We start from the raw sequence: 20,135 nt of genomic DNA, 5'->3' as shown, positions 1-20,135 counted from the left end.
ACCAGCTCCGCTGCTCCAAACTCAACATGTAATAAACATGTTCTGTTTGCCCTATTAATAGAGCTGTCTTGGAACATGACAAGCATCAGAGCAGTAGCTCTCAACTGGAACAATTTTGTATCTCACCCCCAGAGGACATTTGCTGTCTAGAGACATTTTCTTTTGGCACAATTTGGGGGTATGTTGCTCCTACCCTCTAATGGGTGTTGCTAAATATCCCACAATGCACAGGGCAGCCCTGCCCTCCCACTCCACCACGCCCGCTCCACAAAACAAAGGATCATAATGCGTACAGTACTTGTCATGGATTGAATTTTGTCTCCCTAAACTATGTGTTGAATTAGTTGGGCCATGATTCTCACATGTTTGGCAGCTGTGTAAGGATGGGGTTTGGAAGCTTTTCAGTGATGTGATCACCTCCATAACATGTTTCGATGTGACTGGTCAATCCGTTGTAAGGGGACTCGCGCGTGGGATGTAACCCCTTCCCTCGGGGCGGGGAGCTTTCTTGATTCGATACAGGGTGAGAGAAGCCAGCAGAGAAGAGAGACTTACTCCTACTATGAAGGAAGAGTCAGGAGCAGGGTGCATCTTGGGACCCAGAGTCCCTACCCTGAGAACCAACTCGACTTAAGGGAAGATTGGTGCCCAGATACAAGGAGATCCTCAAGCAGGGGCAGGTCAGAGGATGCTAAATGCAGACAAGGAGTCTTCGTAAACAGAGAAAACCTTCCCTCCTGCTGGCTAGAATTCAGCCGCCTAGCCTCCTAACCTGTGAGAAAATGTATGTGTCTGTTGAAACCACACACATGTGGTATTTCTGCTGTAGCAGAACTAGATGACCAGAACAAAACCCAAGTTAATAAACCCTGCATTGCGGACAAATCACCCCTCCGATAGCTTAGCACACTCAGGCAGTGTGTCGGATGCCATGATTACAAAGCCCAGCCTTTAATGACTCTTCCATTGTGAGTCACTCAAACAGATCAGCAAAGCAACAGATTTGAAATGAACTCTTTTAAGACATTTTTCTATGGTTCGCACCATTTCCTTCGTTCCTTCATTCGAGAATCAAGCCTACACTCTTCTGTGACAGGCTTTGGGAGTAAAAAGTGGAACAAAACCATCGCTCAGTGTCCAACCGAGCTCAGCGTGCGCATCAGAAGCAGGCAGGGGCCGGGGCGCGGCATGGGGAGAAGGCAGATGTGTTGACAAATAATGACAATATTAGTACAGGTGACAGTCCCCCTGCGATGGAAGCAGGTCCCAGGGAGATGTGGTCTGCCGCAGTCAGCCATGGCCATTTTTTTATGTCTACCTGCCAGGGGCCCTTCCTAACACTTCCCTGGATGGAAAGGAGAGAGGGATAGAGGGAGGGAGAGAGGGAGAGAGAGAGAGAGAGAGAGAGAGAGAGAGAGAGAGAGAGAGAGAGAGAGAGAGAGAGAGAGAGAGAGAGAAGAGAGTGTATTTTAAAGGTTTATAAGCAATTTGGCCTTAATGACTCACTACTAGGAGGATGTTCTTGCTATCCCTGAGGAGAATCCCCCCAAATACAGTCACTGAGTTCATTCCACTCATAGTGATCCCATTGAGCAGAACAGAACTGCTCTGTGGGGTTTCTGAGGCTGTAAATATTTACAGGAACAAAAAGCCTCATCCTTCTCCCATAGAGCAACTAGTGGATTTGAACTGCTGACCTTTGTAGTAACTCACTGCACAAGGGCTCCATTTCCCGAAGAGATAAGGAAGCAGATGGTTTTTTGAAATTATATTAATATCTTTAAAATTTCTTAATCAAATCCCTGACCACCTAGAATAAAATAAGCAGAAGGAAAGAAAGTTTTCAGAGTCTGAGAAATACTACCACCAAAGTAGGTCAAGTCTGTTGTAAGTTTCTTACAGACGTTTTCTATCGGGAAGTGTGAAACACAACCGGTCCTCCATGAGCCCTTAAAGCAACCAGGGGATAAGACTTACACACTGACAGCCATCTCTTAGTGAGGCCAGGCAGCGCGTCAGTGTTTGAAAAGGACACGTAGAAATGCATTTGTAATTCCCAGATGTTTGGGAATCAAGAGGTCTGGGGTGGGTTCTGGTTCCTGCTCTGCTACTAACTTGCTGATTTCCCAGCTGGGAGGTTCCGAAGGAGGGAATTCTTGTCTGCTCCACCACTGGCCACAATAACCGTGAATCATACGGTTAGGCTGTATTTGAGGGCAGGGTGCTGAGGGGTAAAATTCTTACCTTCCCTGGGGGAAACTCATTCGCTTCCAGCCCAAGCCCATGCTGTTAGTCAGTGGAGGCTTGTGTGTTGCTATGATGTAGAAGAGACCTGAGCAGAGTTTCTAGACCAAGATGGACTAGGCCTGGGGATCTGCTTCTGAAAAAAGTAGCCGGTGAAAACCTTATGGATCAGGAAAAGCCCATTCCGTTGTACATGGGGCCGCCATGCTTTGGGGGACAACCGGATGGCAGTATTTGGCTTTTAATCACTCCCTCTCACTCAATTTCCTCGAGTCAAGTCTGACTCGTGATAGGACTTCATAGAACTGCCTTGGTGGGTTTCCGAGCCTGTGACTCTGACCAGAAGTAGAAAGTCTCGTGTTTCTCCCACGGAGTAGCTGGTTTTTCCAACTGGGGGTTCTTAGGTTAGCAGCCCCAGGGGTGACCACTAGGCATACCACCAGGGCTCCTGAGAACGTCCAAAATGTCCCCAGGGGGATTCCCCCAAGTGGCAGTTCTGTTGTAACACCAGTACTGCCACTGAGGAGAGTAGGCTTCAAGGTTACAAGGGAGAATTCTGAATTCCATTCTTCCAAAGGATTGCTCCTGGGAGGTCAAGGAGCTGCCAGACAGATGGGAAGCAGGAGAGGAGTACAGGCAGGCAAGGTCACTGGACACCATCAAGGACGTGCTTTGGACAGAAACTCAGAACGGGTCCACCAAGCATTTTCCTTGAAACATGTCTTGGGACAGGCAGGTTTGAAATATTGATGGGAGAGGTACTGTGGAATGCGCCTCTGGCCCCTCCCAGCCTGGCTGGATGGAGCCCTGTCTCATTCCCAAATCCCAAAGGGAGAAAGGCCCAGGGTTCCCAGGAGTTTCTGTGGGAAAGAAAAATCATCCACCCCCTGCTTTCTCTTTTCTCTAAACTGCTACACGCGCGCGCACGCGCACGCGCGCACACACACACACACACACACACACACACACACCACACACACACACCACCTGGTTTGTGGGAGCCAGCTGCTCCCAGAAGCACCCAACTATGCCGACACTAGGAAGCGAGGAGGAATCGAGCTCCAAAAGGTCCTTTGCAGACCCCAAGCTTCAGACAGAGTTTTCACCGTCTACACCCCAGTGCACACGAAAATGCCCAGGCTTTGTAGCCCACAGAAGCGGGTTCCAACCCGCGCAGCCTGATCCCTTGAGTCCTGTTGTAATAAGACCAGCGTCAAGAGGTGATTGTGAGGTTTCACTGCCCGCTGTTGGCAAAGTGGCTAGCACAGGGCAGGCCCTGCCATGGCAGGCGCCAGAAGTCCCATCCACAGTGGGGGGGGGGGGGTAAAACCCGACGCTGAGCGGCATTTATTCCAGCTGCCCTGCCCAGCGCAAGAAGTATTTGCTTTAAGAGCGTTTCCCATTCGCCACGCCTTTTCGTCCTTAAAATGTGCAACACGTGCGAGGGCTGCCAGAAACACCTCGGATTCATTGCGCATTGAGATTTGAATACATTTTTGGTCCCTTGCCCGTTCCGAAGCCTTTTGGGCAAAATTTGCGAGACCTCCTAATTCAGTTCCTTTGACAATTCCACAGTTCAAACAGCTTTTTTTTTTTTTAAGGATCTCTATTAAAGATTACTTAATCTTTGCAGGGGATGAGGGTTCTGGTCCCCTCCGCATCATTCCAATCGGAATCGGGAAAGGGAGCCAGGTTGGTCTTCCTTGGCGCCCCCGCACCGAAAGGCCCGCGGGTAGGGCGCGAACTCACCAAGTGCGCAGCAGAGGCGAACAACAGCAGCAGTGGTGGCAGCAGGCGGTGGCGCATGGTGCCCAACGCGCTCCCGGAGCCGCGCCCCGACTCCCTCCCGCGGTGCGCTCCAAGGGCTCTGAGTTCAGAGCTCTGCGCAGAGTCCGGGGTCTGGGTAGCCCGCCGCGCCCCAGGAAGCCATGATCTGGCGACCCCGCCCTGTAGTGAGCTCGGTGGCAACTCCAGAGGTGGCTGCCGGCACTACCCCTGCCCAGCTCACTGGTGACGGACCAATGCTGTGGGCGCTTTGGCACCGAGCCGGACTGACGGCAAGGCAGGGGAGGCAGGGGAGGAGGCAGAGGGAGGGAGCTGGAACCTGGAGCGAGCTCCTGCAAACTGGTCCCTGGAAGTAGGAAACCGGGAGAGGGCACTCTGGCAAAGCCTTGGATGCCAGGACACTCAACCCAAACCCAGCTGCTGTGAACTTGATTCCAACTCGTGGCGACCTCGTGTGTTACAGAGCAGAATTGCTCCACAGGGTCCTGGCAACCAAGACCTGACAGAGGCAGATCCCAGGCCTTCCTTCCTCAGTATTCTCTGCTAGGTGGGGTTGACCGGGGGCCAGCAAACCATTAGTACTACCCAGGTACCTAGTCCCCAAGGGGAGGCCCCCAAAGTCTGGGACAGCATCAATAATAACCCACAGCCCAGTTATAAACTAAGTTATTAACTAATGCCTGTTATATAGTGCATGTTCCACCAATGCTTGGGGTCATTTTATTTTTCATGTTCATTTTATTTTTCTTATTAAAGTCATGTTCACTTACTCCAGAAGTTCCACTCCCCTGAGCACCACCATACAAGGAAGCAATTCAACTTGGTAATCAGGGAGACCGAAGAGAACCAGGTAGCAGGCAAGTCAGACTTTAGGAGGTTATCCTGAAGATGAAGAGTCTGGAGGCTTGGAGCTTCTTCTGCCTCTGGGTGGCTATGTAAACATCTGGCAGATATTCAGGCTCATCTGCTCAGCTGGAGTTTGAGTACTCAGATGTCCTGGAGGTTGGCATTGACTTCTCAATACCAGGACCCCAAGGAGGTCTTGGAGACCCATTATTTTCTTTCTCTACAATGATGCCCATTCCCTTCCCTGTCACCCTCTATACTGACTTGTCTCCTAGCTGCTTTTAGATTCATCGGCTCCTGTAGTTCCCCAACACCCCCTAGGTTTTACCAAGAAGGGCATCAGGGGTGGACGAGAATCAGTCGCACTGCCTGGAAGACAGTCTGGCCCTATACTTCTGTGGCTGGTCTTGAGTCTCTGTAACTGACCTTGGTTGGACAACTCGGGGTGTTAAAGTAACATCCTGCCCATACCAAGCTTCCCTCCTGGAAGAGTGTATTCATATGGCAAGGCTGGTAAATCACAGGCAAAATAAAAGCATGTATTTTCAGCTGCCAGGTCCAAACACCAATAGCCAGTGCACATCAAACAAAAGTATATACAAATACTGACTCATTTCTAGGAAGTTGGAACCTCTTTAGGAACTCGTTCTAGGAGCACAGATATTTCCTGGGGCTTCCAGGGGCCATGTGTCTGCGGACGTGTGTTGAGACACTATTATAGTCGCAGAGTACTAGAGACAATGTACACGGAAGAACCTTTGTCCCACTTCTCCTTTTCTTCCCCCTGGAAATCAACTATGAGTACAAGCACCCTGTTTCTAATAGTTGTTGTTGAGTGGATTCCAAAAATTCATGTGTCAGAATCGAATTGTGCTTCACAGGGTTTGCCATGGCTGATTGAGACGTAGAGCAAAAGCCCCTTCTTCCAAGGTGCTTCCCGGTAGACTTGAAGTTCCAACCTACAGCTGAGTGTGTAAACTGCAGAAATTCAAACCGGTTCTGTTGTAACCGACACCGGAAAAAAAATAATAATTTAGGTGAAGTGGTAACCAGAATAAAAACAAACCTGACAGGTCCAAGTCCTGGAATGGGAGACTTGGAAGAGGTCTACTGAGCATGTGTGGGAGAAGATATTATTCCAAGTGTGGAGAGTAACACACAGTCAGCTGCCACCTGTGAGCCAATCAGCCTGGTTTCCGACTCTGCCAGCGAAGAGACTTGATTGCTCTGTAACTCGAACGCTGCCCTTATTTTCCAGGACCAGCTTAAGTTCTTAGCAGGGTGTCAACCCATAGTTTCCCCATTGTAGTTTCTGTTCCAGAAACCCACAATTTACAGATCTGGAGTCCCAAGTTTCTCTAGTCTACCACTCCTTAGGAAGAACTAGTTCAAGGCCCAGGTTTACTATTTCTCTCTATACTCTCAGAGCGCCCAGGTTAACGATTTTCATCACCTCAGGACTCCTCTGCTTCTCTCCACACTATCAGTGCACACACACACACAAACACACCCCATATGATTGATGCATTTGGGAAAAGGAACTGGTCTCTTCTTCCCAAACTTCTGCTGCCTGCAGAAACTTGGTCACTCAATAGCTCTGGCCAGGCTGTGGGTGTCAGTCAAGGCTCTGCCCTTGCTGCGGTTCAGTCCTATCAGCGACAGGATGGTTGTCTGTCAAATCCCGGGGTTCTGTTAGGAAGCCTACCTGCCCACAAGTGCAAAGGAAACTCTCCAAGAAGAACTCTATTGATAGTAAAAGTTGTATTTGGCCCATTCATCTTATTTCTTAATAGGTTTTCAACCTTCCTAATGCCTCAACCCTTTAATACAGTTCCTCGTGTGGTGGTGAACCCCCAACCATAAATGATTTTCATTGCTACTTCATAACTGTAATTTTGCTACTGTTAAGAATTGGGCAACCCCTGTGAAAGGGTCGTTCGACCCCCCAAAGGGGTCAGGACCCACAGGTTGAGAACCGCTCTTCAAGTTCCAGACTGGAAAGAAGAATATGACCTCCCGAGCCCCTTCAGCCTCAACATCCTAAATGTGCATTAGAAGGCCCTGGGAAATAGGCATACGTTTTACTGTATAAATGTCTGTGTTGCTTGAACGTTTTCTGTAGTAAATGCATCTATTACTTTATCAACTGAAAGAAATAAAAATAAAGTACAGAAATACCATCTGCTTTCTATACCAAGCTAGAGCCTCATGATCCACAGTAACAAAGGAAAGCCAACCTTGTTTTGGGCATTTAATAAATTTTTGGCTCTTGCAAGCCACTCTTAAATGGGACTCTGTCTCAAAGAATATGGAGAAAAGAGTGTGAGGCCTTTGTGTAAGCTTGGGTGCAGCTAGTGACTTTGTAAAGTGCGATAGCTAGGTTTTGTGTCAACTTGGCTCGGCCAGGATTCTCAGTGGTTTGGCAGTCAACACTTAGTGGACTAATATGACAAATATAATGTAATCACAGCCCATCAATGGGATAAGATTAGGATTGAATGCAACGCCTTTGAATTCAGCACCTTTTCTCAAATCACAGCCTTGTTGTAACCTACGGAAAGGATGGGTGTGGCCTGCCTCCAATATACGTGAGTGCTGTGGGAAAGTTTGCTTGCTTCTTATTGGGTCTGTTTCCAACATCTGGCTTGAGCCTGCTGATCCTGAGAGTTGTCAGTGGTCTGCCATCTGATCTGCCGACTTTGGGTTCATTTGCCTCTGTAACCACCAGCCAGTGTTCCTCCCCTTTTGGGGGACATCAGCCTCCATAGTCACATGAGTCAGGGAAAGACCCCAGTGTACCATCTGACCCATGTACTTGGCATCTTCCTGGACCAGGACCTGGCTTCTTCTGCTGTGTGAATCATTTTCTTTATATATACATGTGTGTGTGTGTGTGTGTATGTGTGTGTATCACTGGTTTTGCCTAAACCAAAATAACACAAAACTTGCCTGAGAAAACACTTTTATAATGGGATGAAAAGAGAAAGGGTAGGGAGTAAAAATATTATATAATACCTACCATGTGCTAAAAATAATATATAATATCTACCATGTGCTAATACCTATCATAATAATATACAGTACCTATCCGATTTCCATTAGGAATCTGGAAAGTGTTGTCATAGCCTATCCAGCAAGACTATAGTATATATCTATAGATCCTGCAAGACTTGAAATTTGGTGAGGATAAACTCTTGCCTCCATTTATACTGCTAAGAATGAGTGGAGTTAGGATTTGAACGCATGGCTGAGTTTTGTTCTAAGATCCCTTTCCTTCCCCTCAGAACGTCCAAAGCTCTTTTGCACACATAATCTTCAGCTCTGTCATTCTCAGAACAACTCAAATCAAGGTCCTGGCGGGAAACGATGGCATTGCCTGAAAGGATTTAACTCCAAAACCACACTCACTGCCCTCAAGTCCATTTTGACTCCTAAGATATGGTTGGTTTTGCCTTTGAGGAATATGTTATGTCAATTGACCTTGCTGTTTCCCATGACCATGATCCTAAGCCTCCAAGCCAAGCTACTCATTCCCTCAAGGAGTTTCCTCATGGCTAGGATTACACAGCATTACCCCTTGTTTGCTCAATTATATGCATACATGTTGACACATATGTATAAATACCACCTGGCACACCTTTCTAAGGTCTTGAGTGTGCCTCCTTTCATTTACTCAGACTTGTTCATTTTGCCCCTCTGCTTATGTATTTATTTACAGATTAATGTCTGTTATTTCAGATAATGCAGAATTGTGTAATCACATCTGTCTTTGTTATTGGTAATTCGTGTGCATTTTCATGTCTTTCTTTTCTTTCATAATATTGTACTGATCATTCCTTTATTGTATAATGACTTTGCTTTTACCAAAAGTAATGTGTCTCTTACCCTCCTCTCCCATCCCATCCCTGGTCATCGTCATAGAAAGTTTTTACTATGTGTAAATCTACCCTTGAATTTTTTTTCCTTTTTTTTAATTAAAAAATATTTTATTAGGGGCTCATACAACTCTTATCACAGTTCATACATATACATACATCAATTGTATAAAGCACATCTGTACAGTCCCTGCCCTAATCATTTTTTTCTCCTCTTTTCTTTTTTTACATTTTATTAGGGACTCATACAACTCTTATCACCATCCATACATATACATACATCAATTGTATAAAGCACATCCATACATTCCCTGCCCCAATCATTCTCAAAGCATTTGCTCTCCACTTAAGCCCCTTGCATCAGGTCCTCTTTTTTTCCCCCTCCCTCCCCTTTCCCCCCTCCCTCATGTGCCCTTGGTAATTTATACCTCGTTATTTTGTCATATCTTGCCCTATCCGGAGTCTCCCTTCCCCCCTTCTCTGCTGTCCCTCTCCCAGAGAAGAGGTCACATGTGGATCCTTGTAATCAGTTCCCCACTTCCAACCCACTCACCCTCCACTCTCCCAGCATCGCCCCTCACACCCTTGGTACCCTTGAATTTTTATAATAGTAGACACAGATACTTTTCATTTGTGATTGACATATTTTACTCAGCATGATGCCCTCTAAGTTAATCCGCATTATGAACTGTTTCATGGATTCTCCATTATCTTGAACATTATATAATATTCCATTATGTGTATGTTTGTTTATCCATACATCCACGAGAATCGTGCTGCAAAGAATATGGATGTACATATATATATGTATATCCATATATATATATATATATGTCCATGTTTGGCACTTATTTCTTTAGGATGCATGCCTAGCAGTGGGATTGCCAGATCAAATGGTATTTCTATTTCTAACTTTTTAAGAATTCACCATAACATCTTTCTATGGTGTTCACACCAATTTATCATCCCACCAGCAATACATGCGGGTTCTGATCTCTCTACACCCTCACCATCATTTGCTATGTTCTTGACGATTATTGGGGTTTTTGATTATTATTTTATTATTGTCTTATTATGGCAATGAGAATGAGATGCAATTCAAAACAATAAGAGAATCATCAGCACTATAATCATGAATGGTTATTGCCACCACTTGTCTGTCAGCTTCTGTCAGTTGTCTGCCACTGGTGGCTTCTGTGGGGCTGTGATGCTGGAAGCTATACCAGCAGGGTCACCCCAGTGAATAGATTCCATTAGTCTTTGTAGACTAAGAACAGGCTACAAAGAAGGAATTGGCTGTCTACTTCTGGGGGAGTAGCCACAGAAAACTTTATGCATAGCATCAAAACCTTGTCAGGTACTGAAGGTCTAATGATTGGAAGCACAATATTGTCACAGGTGGTGCTGGGGGATGGCCCTTCAACTCTGAAGGCACTTGAAATATGACTGAGGGGGAAATACATTTTCAAAGTAGGGTCAATCATCTTGACATCAGTGGAGGAAAACCTTCAGAATCGTCACTTGCTGGTGGGGCACAATTCGAAATGAGAAAAAACAGCTGTAAAAATCTACTAATAAAAACATGAAATGTAAGAAGTATGAATCTAGGAAAATTGGAATTTGTCAAAAATGAAATGGAATACACAAAGAGCTAAAATGGGCTTGTATTGGTCATTTTGAATAAGAAATAGTAAATCATATGGTTCACTAGACAGAGAATGGCACATATGCATGTGAAAGTTGAACATTGAACAAGGAAGACTGGAGAAGAGCCAATTCATTTGAATTATGGTGTGGCAAAGATTATTAACTATACCAAACGAACAAACAAATCTGTCTTGGAAGAAGTACAATCAGAATGTCCTTGGAAGCAAGTATTCTGAGACTTTTTTTTTTTCCCTACGTACTTTGGAGATGCCCTCCGGAGAGACCAGTCCCTGCAGAGGGACAGCATTGGCAAAGCAGATGAGCAGCAAAAAAAGGGGAAGGTCCTCAACAAGACAGATGCAGGATGCAGTGAGGATGGTGCAGGACTGGGCAGTGCCTCGTTTTGTGGTAGATAGAATGCTGTGGGTAAGAAGCGACTCAATGACACGTAACGACAACCACAACAGCAATGGTTATTGGTTGCCAAGGAGCCCTGGTGCCATAGTAGGGTATGTTTTGGGCTGCTAAGAGCTGGTCAGCTGTTTGAACCTACCAGGTACCCTATGGGAGAGAAAAAATGTAAGGCTTTCTCTTCCCATAAAGAGTTACATCTTGGGAAATCCAAAGGGGTAGTTCCATTCTACCTTAAAGGGCCCCTATAGAATCAATTCAATATATAGTTCATTTGGGGGAATGGTTAATCATCGTGTGCATTTCTTCGTGTATTTGCGGCCATGTAAACCTCTCTGGTGAAGTATCTGTTCATGAACTCTGCCATTTTAAAAACTAGATTATTCTTTCGTTTTATTTTTCAAACATCGGAGCGTTCTATTAATTTGTACAGCTGATCTTTGACAAAGGGCTAAAATCTACTAAGTGAGAAGAATTTATTCTATTTTTTTTAAAAGCAAGAAGCTTATGTAAACAAGACACTTGACTCAAAGGGAAAACTATCTAGGCTTCATTTCTTTGGGAATAATATGCCCCCTACTTAAATATAGATTGCCCTACATGTGACAACTACATTAAAGTATAAATTAAATTGTCCTTGGTTTTACAATGATATACAGAACACATTTAAAATCTCCTAGTAAACATGGTATGGAAGGATTTTTTTCCCCAAGACTATTTCACTGGGGACTCTTAGGCATATCCTACCATTCCATAGTTCAGTCACGTCAAGCAGTGTCATACAATTACTACGGCCGTCAGTTTCAAAACCTCCTTGATATCAGCGCCCCTTCACTGCACCCCTCCCCCACCCCTGCCTCTCAGGAACACTTATTCTATCAATGCAAGGACTTTTGCTAATGCCATTGTTGTGTTGATGTGGTCATCTCATCGTTGTTGTTGATATTGTTAAGCAATGAGAGCAAGGTCACTTTCTGGAATATAAAGGAAAAACTGAACGATGATGCTGTTCAGGGAAATGGGGTGCTTTCACTGACCCCGTCTCCACTTGAATGGAGCTCTGGTAGTATAGTGGCTATGTGTGAGGCTTCTGACCACAAGATCAGCAGTTCGAAACCACCAGCTGCTCAGCAGGAGAAAGGCTATCTAGTCCCATAAACAGGTACAGTCATAGAAACTCAGAGGGGCCCTAAAGGGTCACTATGAGTTGGCCTTGACTCAATAACCGTGAGTGTGGTTTTGTTATTTGGTCTCCACTGGATGTCAATCAAAACTTCTGAGCATGACCTTTCCTGGGAGCTGAGCTAATGTGCTCTTAATAAGCCATAAATAACGGGGGTAAATGTGTTTCCCTCTTTAGTCTGAAGGACAAAAGTGTACCGCTTAGACTTTAATGCGGCTTTTGTAGTCCAGGCTCACTGTTTACACTCTAAAAATATGGGTTGGCTTATTCAGAAAAAAAATGTTTTAATGCAGTATGCCTGTGCACATGCATCAGTTACTTTATGTAGAATAAAGGAATTGGGGAGGGAGAAATGAGAGAATAAGGAAGACTATACTGTAGTAGTGAGAATGTGGTGTAACTCAGTGGTGGTTTTCAATTCAGACTGGGTTATTGGTCAGTAAGAACAGCGCCTTGAAGGAAAGGAGCAGCATCCCCTTTCAGAAAATGCCCCCAGCCTGCTGCTGGAACACGGGTGTATCCAACTGTGCCTCTTCTGTTTCCAACTGTGGAGGTGATTTCTTGATTGGCTGGCCATCAAATCAGATTCTGACAACACTGTCATTCACAATAGGTGTTCATTAGTTTACTAAGTGGTGTATACCTCTTAACCTAAGCTGCATGTATGAAGCAAAGTATAAATGTAAACAAAATGTCAAACATAAAAAAAAGATTTAAAGGTAACCAAAATGCCAAACAAGATTTAAATGTAAACAAAATATGAAAGGTAAAAACGAGACCATACCCAAGACAGATGGCCACTTGGGAAACAAGGGAAAGATTCATGTAAAACATATACAACGCCCCAGCACTGGCAGTACACAGCTGGGTGCGTGAGGTCTTCCACCAGATGACTCCATCAGAGGAATAAACTTGTGCTGCCACTCCCCCAATCCCCCCAGCCCCACTCCCAGGTGTTGAATGAACCCAGCAAAGAGGTCTGGCTTTCCTGGGTGTGAGCTTCCCTGGGAGCAGAGCTAATCTGTTATTGATGGGCCCTAAGTAATGGGGGGAGTGTGTTTCCCATTCAGTCCTGAAGGACAAAAGTCCTGACATTTTAATGAGGTTTTTATGGCCCAGGCTCACTGTTTACACTCTACAAATATGCGTTGGCGTTCTCAGGAAAGCACATTTGCCTTTACTTTTTGTATTTTCCTCCTCCATTTGTCAGAATTCTTTGGAAGATTTATATAAAATATTCTGGTTTCAACAGATTAAATAGAAGAGCGCAAACACAGTCATATCTGAAAGACAAAGTGGCCAGTGTTGTTAATCACTAGACAGAACAAAGAATGGCCAGTCTTCTCACAGCAACACCTAACCTCCCAGAGGTCCCACATTTCAGAAAAGAATGTTGGGAAAAGATAAATCTGGATTCAAATCCGCACTTTGTCATCAGTTAGTCATGTGATCTTGGGCAAGTTACTTTAGCCTTCTAAATCTCAATCTAGATTAGCTACATTGCAAAGAATTGGGTGCAATGGAATTATATGAATATATAAATAAAGAGGAGTTTGGCTGCAGGTAATAGTTAACTTACACTGACTTAAACAGAAGTGTCCATGTTGGCTCGTATAACTGGGAATACAGAGAAAGCGTGGAAATCATGTGAACTACTGCATGCCTCGTGCTGTTTTCCTATGGCTTTCTTGACTCTGTCCTCCTCTGAGTTGGATAACCTTACACTGGCATAAAAATGGCTACAGAAGACTAGCTCTCACATCCATAATTAATGCCATAGTAAGATAAAATGCGGTACTCTTAAAATGTTGACACGTCTTGTGTTAAGCCGGGTTATCTAGAAAAACAAAACCAGTAACATTCATATATGCATAAGAAAGCACTTTATATCAAGAAGTAACTTTTTATATCAAGAAGTCATCCCAACCCAGGTCAACTTAAGTGCCTGGGTCTGTTGCTAGCTGGACACCTCTTCAGACTCAGGTAGCTGCAGGCCAATGACACATAAGGGGAAGGAAGTGGGAAGCAGGGAGATCATGGGACAATGGGTGCAGACTTATTTGGGTCTAAAGTTGGTGAGAACATGGCAAATGGTGACAGCTCTGGGACCAATGGCCCACATGGAGTTGCCTCCGAGGATAGATACAGAATTCCGGCAAGCAGAGGTTATATCAAGGTCAAAAACTTAAGAAGGCATCATTGCCAGGTGGAACTCCACCCCTGTCTCCACACAGGTACCATCAAGTTGGCATAAAATCTAACCTCCATAAAATTTCTGTTCCCTCTTGTTATACTTGTGTGTATTTCCCACTCATTTTGGGCAATGATGCTATTTCAAAGGCTAGGTCATAACAGAAAATACAGCCTAGATGGGATTTCTGCCAGCATACTTGTCTTTGGAACTCAGCCATATGGAGAGGCCTGGCATGGATATTTTAGCCCAAAGTCTTCTGTAGGCTCCCAGCTGACAGCTTGAGCTTCAAACACTAAATGATGCCTTCAGACAATTCCATTTTCTAGATTTGGGGTCTTCTGGTCAACCCCAGACATAATGAAGTAGACACGGTTATCTCTTCCTGCCCTATAGCTCCTGTCCTATATTAACCACGGAGCGGTAGCTAAAGAGTACAACCTAGCATTAAAAAAATCACTTCAAGGCAAAAACCATTAACAATTAAGATTCTTTTCTCTGATAAATGAAGATCTCCAACAGCTCCGTAAGTAAAAGACCAAGAACCTAAGGAAAAAAGGCATGGAATTGCAGAAAAGGACACACAAGTGGCTCCTCAACATGTACCCACCATGATCTTGGTGGTCATTTGGACGCCTAGTGACCCTATAGGATAGAATAGAATTGCTCTCAGCAATGCTGAGACTGTAAATCTTTACGGGGGCAGTCAGCCTCAACATTCTCCTTCAAAGTTGCTGGTGTATTTGAACCTCCGACTTTGCAGTAAAGCAGCGCAATGCACAACCCACTGAGCATTCACTGTGCCACCAGGGCTCCTTCTCCCAAACATACTCATATAATATGTATATATATATAATGTACACATATATAACCAAAATGTCAAATATATACATATTTTAGAGTTTTGCTTATATATGTAGGTGTATCTACACATAGTATATATATATGTGTGTGTATATTATATATATATTGAGAGAGAGAGAGAGCATCAAAACGTTCTTGGAAAAATAGAATGAAAAGGTGGTGGCATTTCCCCCCGCGCCCCCTTACGTACACAGTGTGGTGGGGGTGGGACTTGGAAAGAGGAAAGCTTTTTCAGAGGTCCTCCACAAGCCCTTCCCGGATCCCTGGAACAATCTGGAGTCAGAGGAACAAGAATCATGTGATCATTCACAGCCTGTTTTTCAGTTTGTCATACTTGTACCTTGTAGGTTGCTATGATGCCAAAAGGCACACATTCCTCTTTCAAATATCAGCAGGACCATTCATGGTGGACACACTTCAGGAGAGCTTATCGATTAAGATAGACTAGGAAGAAAAACTTGGTCATCTATCTTCAAAATTACCCAATGAAAACTCTCCGAATGTGCGTGCTTCGGCGACACATACACTAAAATTGGAAAACTCTCTGAAATGCAGCAGAACATCGTCTGATATAATGTTGGAAGATGAACCTCCTTGGTTAGAAGCCACTCAAAATACACAAAATACAACAAGGGTCTAGGATAAACCAGTGATGATGAATATGGTGTGAGACTGGACAATGCTTCCTTTTGTTGTACACAGGTGCACCCCAAGTCAGAGTCAACCAGTCACCCACTAACAACAAACAAGATCAACTGCAGGAACTGGGGAACTGGATGTATAGCACTACGGTGGAAAACCTGAGCAAAACTGGGGTACTTTTAGCAAGCAAGAAAACGGAAGTGAGGACCCAGCAGTGTTAACTACACTGTTAGGTAGAATTTGGTTAACTGGTGGATGATATATAGTTTGGTTATTTGATTAAAGATTTACAAACTATCTATAACAGTGGATTTGACAATTTTTCTAAGAAAACAAGTACATATTAAGTAGTGTTATCCATTGAAAAGTCTATGAAACCAAGCGTACAAGTTAAGCTTGGAGTGGAAAACTGTGGGGTTTTCATCATTGTGTGCTCACCTCCCTGATATGATCGCCAAAGACAAATGGGTGCATAAACAAAAGTGATGAAGAAAGCTGATGGTGCCCAGCTATCAAAAGATATAGAGTCTGGGATCTTAGAGGCTTGAAGGTAAACAAGCGGCCATCTAGCTCAGAAACAACAAAGCCCACATGGAAGAAGCACACCAGCCTGTGTGATCATGAGGTGTAAAAGATATCAGGTATCAGGCATCATCAGAGCAAAAAAAAATCATAAAATTGTGAATGAGGGGGGGAATGCAGAGTGGAGACCCAAACCCAATTTGTAGGCCACTGGACACCCCCTTACAGAAGGGTCTCGAGGTAGAGAAAGCCAACCAGGGTGCAGTGTAGCAACGATGAAACATACAACTTTCCTCTAGTTCCTAAATGCTTCCTCCCCCCAAATATCATGATCCCAATTCTACCTTACAAATCTGGCTAGACCAGAGGATGTACACTGATATAGATAGGAACTGGAAACACAGGGAATCTAGGGCGGATGATCCCTTCAGGACCAGGTGGGGGGAGGGTGGGCTGGAAAGGGGGAACCAATTACAAGTATCTACATATAATCTCCTCCCTGGGGGATGGACAACAGAAAAGTGGGTGAAAGGAGATGTCAGACAGTGTAAGATATGACAAAATACTAATTTATAAATTATCAAGGGTCCATAAGGCAGGGGGGAATAGGGAGGGAGGGGAGAAAATGAGAAGCTGATGTCAGGGGCCTAAGTGGAAAGCAAATGTTTTGAGAATGATGAGGGCAATGAATGTACAAATGTGTTTTACACAATTGATGTATGTATGGATTGTGATAAGAGTTCTATGAGCCCCTAATAAAACTATTTTTTTTAATTGGAATTGGGAAACAGGACCTGGTCTCCTGAAGTGTATGAATACAGCCTTGTAGGGGCAACAAAACAGAAAGAACAAAAGCAGCCTATTACCTAAGGAAGTAGATTTTCACCCACTTCACCGACAATTACCAAGTGATCAAGGTAAATAATGAACTGTCCAAGGGGTGAGAGATCCGAAGATCTCACAGTCTGCTACATCTGAGAATTTTGCGGTTTTAGACACATCCACAAATACTGATTTGTGTATAAACCAAAAACCAACTCACTGTCATTGAGTCGATGCTGACTCAGAGACCCTATAGGACCGGGTAGAACTGCCTTGTGAGTTTCCAGGACCGCAGTTCTTTATGGGAGTAGAAGCCCTGTCTTTCTCCCAAGGGACACACGTGGTGGTTCCAAATTGCCGACCTTCGGGATCGCAGCCCAATGCATGACAACTCCATCACCAGGGCTGCTGGTTTGTGTATATAACCCCACTTTAGGGGAGCGAACAACAGAATCATACATAAATGGATATGTTGGGTGGTGTGAGATGCAGCAAAGGTAAAAATAGCGGTCCCTGGGGGAGAGGAAGGGGATAAAGGGGAGCTGATGTCCAGGAGTTCAAGAAGAAAGAAAGCGTTTTGAAACTGACTATGGTGCCAATTGTACAATGCTGTTTGATGTGATTGAACTATGGGATGTTATGATCTCTGTAAGAGCACCCAATGAAATGATTTTAAAAAGAGGGAGAACTCGAGAAAAAAATAGTGGAATAAAGTTTCATGGAATCCCAGAGGAGGGAAAGAGACCTCTGGTTGGGCAGGTGGGCCGTGGAGTGGGTAGTCTTCATGCCGACACTACAGTGGACAGTGAGATTGTTAATAAGTGATGGATGGTGGTGGAGGGGATTAAAGAGAGGATTAAAGAATGGGAGGGGGCGGGGGGCGGGGGGGATGAACATTCTAGATGTGTGGGGAGGCACCATATCCAGTAAAACAGTTTGTGTGAGTGTTGTTGGAGAGTTAGGTACCCTGACTGATATCTTGTTACAATATATCAATGCGAAGCCATAAATAATATCAACCAAGTGCCAAGTCCTGCAAGAGGGATGGAGGCAAGGACAACTATTTAGAGAAGAGGAGGCAGAGCCGTCTGCAGCAATGGGCTCAAATGCAGGAACTTTGGTGAGGATGTCACAGGCCTCGCAGAGTTGCTTCTGTTGTGTATAGTGTTGCTATCGGTCAGAGGCAACTTGGTGGTACCTAACAGCAATGAAGAGGGTGGCAGGGAGAGGGGAGAGAATCAGGGATTCACTCCAAGTTCTAAGAGCAGAAACCATTTCTCCAATGAATAAATTGCAAAGGTATAATAAGAGATAAAAGAGGACTCTATCAATTAGAAAAGACTTCAAAGACACACTAATCTATCATCATATGTCATTCATATGAATCCTGACTCAAACTGAAGAGAAGGCAAAAGGAAACAATCCCATGCGTTTATAATTGAGGGACCCCTGGGGATGCAGTGGGGTAGATGTTGGGCTGCTGATACGAGACTGAATATTTGAAAACGTTAAAAAAAATTATTGGAGAGAGAGAACTTAAGAGGGAGAGAGGGAGAAAAAGAGAGCGAACGCACAAGCACAGGGGAGCCGGCTTATTAGGTGATACTGTGTGTAATCATTGAACTGTTAACCTCACTTTGTCTTCAGCAATCGTGTCAGGCAGGTCAGCATCATGGAATGCCAGTTTAATAGAACAAAGTGTTCTTGCATTGAGGGAGTACTTGAGTAGAGGCCCAATGTCCATCTGCTACCTTAATACTAAACCTCCTCCCCAACTATCATGATAATCCCAGTTCTACCTTACAAATCAAGCTAGACCAGAGGATGTACACTGGTACAAATAAGAGCTGGAAATACAGGGAATCCATGACAGATAAACCCCTCCAGACCAATAATGAGAATAGCCATACCAGAAAGGGAAGGGGATGGTAAGGGAGGAAGGGGGAACCAATCACAATGATCTACATATATCCCCCTCACTGGGGGAATAGACAACAGAAAAGTGGGTGAAGGGAGACATCGGACAGTGTAAGACATGACAACATAATTTATAAATTATCAAGGGTTCATAAGGTAGGGGGGAGGGAGAGGGAAGGGGAAACATGAGCTGGTATAAAGGGCTCAAGTAGGAAACAAACGTTTGAGAATGATGATAGCAACAAATGTATAAAAGTGCTTGACACAGTGGCTAGATGGATGAATCGTGATAAGAGTTGTATGAGTCCCCAATAAAATTGGTTTTTTTTAGAAAAACATCACTATGAGTGGCATCCACTGGATGGCAGTGAGTTTGGTTTGCCCTTTGAGAGAGGTATAGATGAGATCAGCCGTGATTTGATCATTGCCACGGCTGGATATTGAAGGTTCACTCTACTATTCAGGCTACCTTTGTCTGTGTTGGACATTTTCTATAATAGAAAACGTAAAACAACAAGGCCAATCGAAGAAAGAGTAGGCTGCTCTGGAGGCCCTGTGGCTTCCGGCCATTTAAGCAATCGGCTTCCCTGGGGATTTCCTTTCTATGTACGGTCTCCCCATGTCCTCAGGACCCCCCAAATCTCACACTTCCCCGGCCTCCGCTTCTCTCCTTCCCTAGGGCCTGGCCGAAGGTCCACTGTTGGGGCGCTCGGAAGTCACCCCCAGCCTGGGGGCAGCACCCCACGGCGACTGCAGCTAGCTGGGTCTCGCCCCGCCCCCTGCGTCTGCGTCGTCATGGCGACAGATCTGCGCGTCTAGGGCTACCAGCCGACTTCGAGCGACAGCTACCTCAGGCCAGTGTGAGAGCCACCGCGTTACCGGGGCACCCTGAGCCGCAGGAGGGTGCCGGGACACACGGAGTCTGCAGGGCCCAGGTCTCAGGAGAGGTGGGGCCCCCAAGGGTTAAAGGAGGACTTTGGGGGTAGGGGTGTGAATCTGGGCTCCTCACCTGCCCTTATCTGGAGGCAAATAGGGGGCGTGCAGGGAAGAGGACCCGCTCCTTAGAAGAAGGGGTGAAGGAACCAAGGGAGTATGTATGGCTTAGGTATGGAGACTGTGTGGGAACTGCTTGTTTTATGGAAGCTGGAACGGGACTAAGGACTGGGGGGCGGAGGTGCAGACGCTT

General features: G+C 45.0%; 1 protein-coding gene across 1 annotated transcript in view; it reads right to left on the bottom strand.

Annotated features, from left to right (window-relative positions):
- Positions 1-4,253, bottom strand: part of SCTR (secretin receptor) — a 152,921-nt gene extending 148,668 nt beyond the window's left edge. Inside the window, exon 1 of the mRNA XM_075530259.1 lies at positions 3,994-4,253. Coding sequence (XP_075386374.1) covers positions 3,994-4,050 — 57 coding nt within the window. The 5' untranslated portion in view covers positions 4,051-4,253. The remainder of the gene's footprint in view (positions 1-3,993) is intronic.
- Positions 4,254-20,135: the final 15,882 nt, after the last annotated feature.

The sequence above is a fragment of the Tenrec ecaudatus genome, chromosome 13 (genome assembly GCF_050624435.1).
Source record: "Tenrec ecaudatus isolate mTenEca1 chromosome 13, mTenEca1.hap1, whole genome shotgun sequence".
NCBI lineage: Eukaryota > Metazoa > Chordata > Mammalia > Afrosoricida > Tenrecidae > Tenrec > Tenrec ecaudatus.
This window is presented reverse-complemented; position numbering and strand designations above follow the sequence as displayed.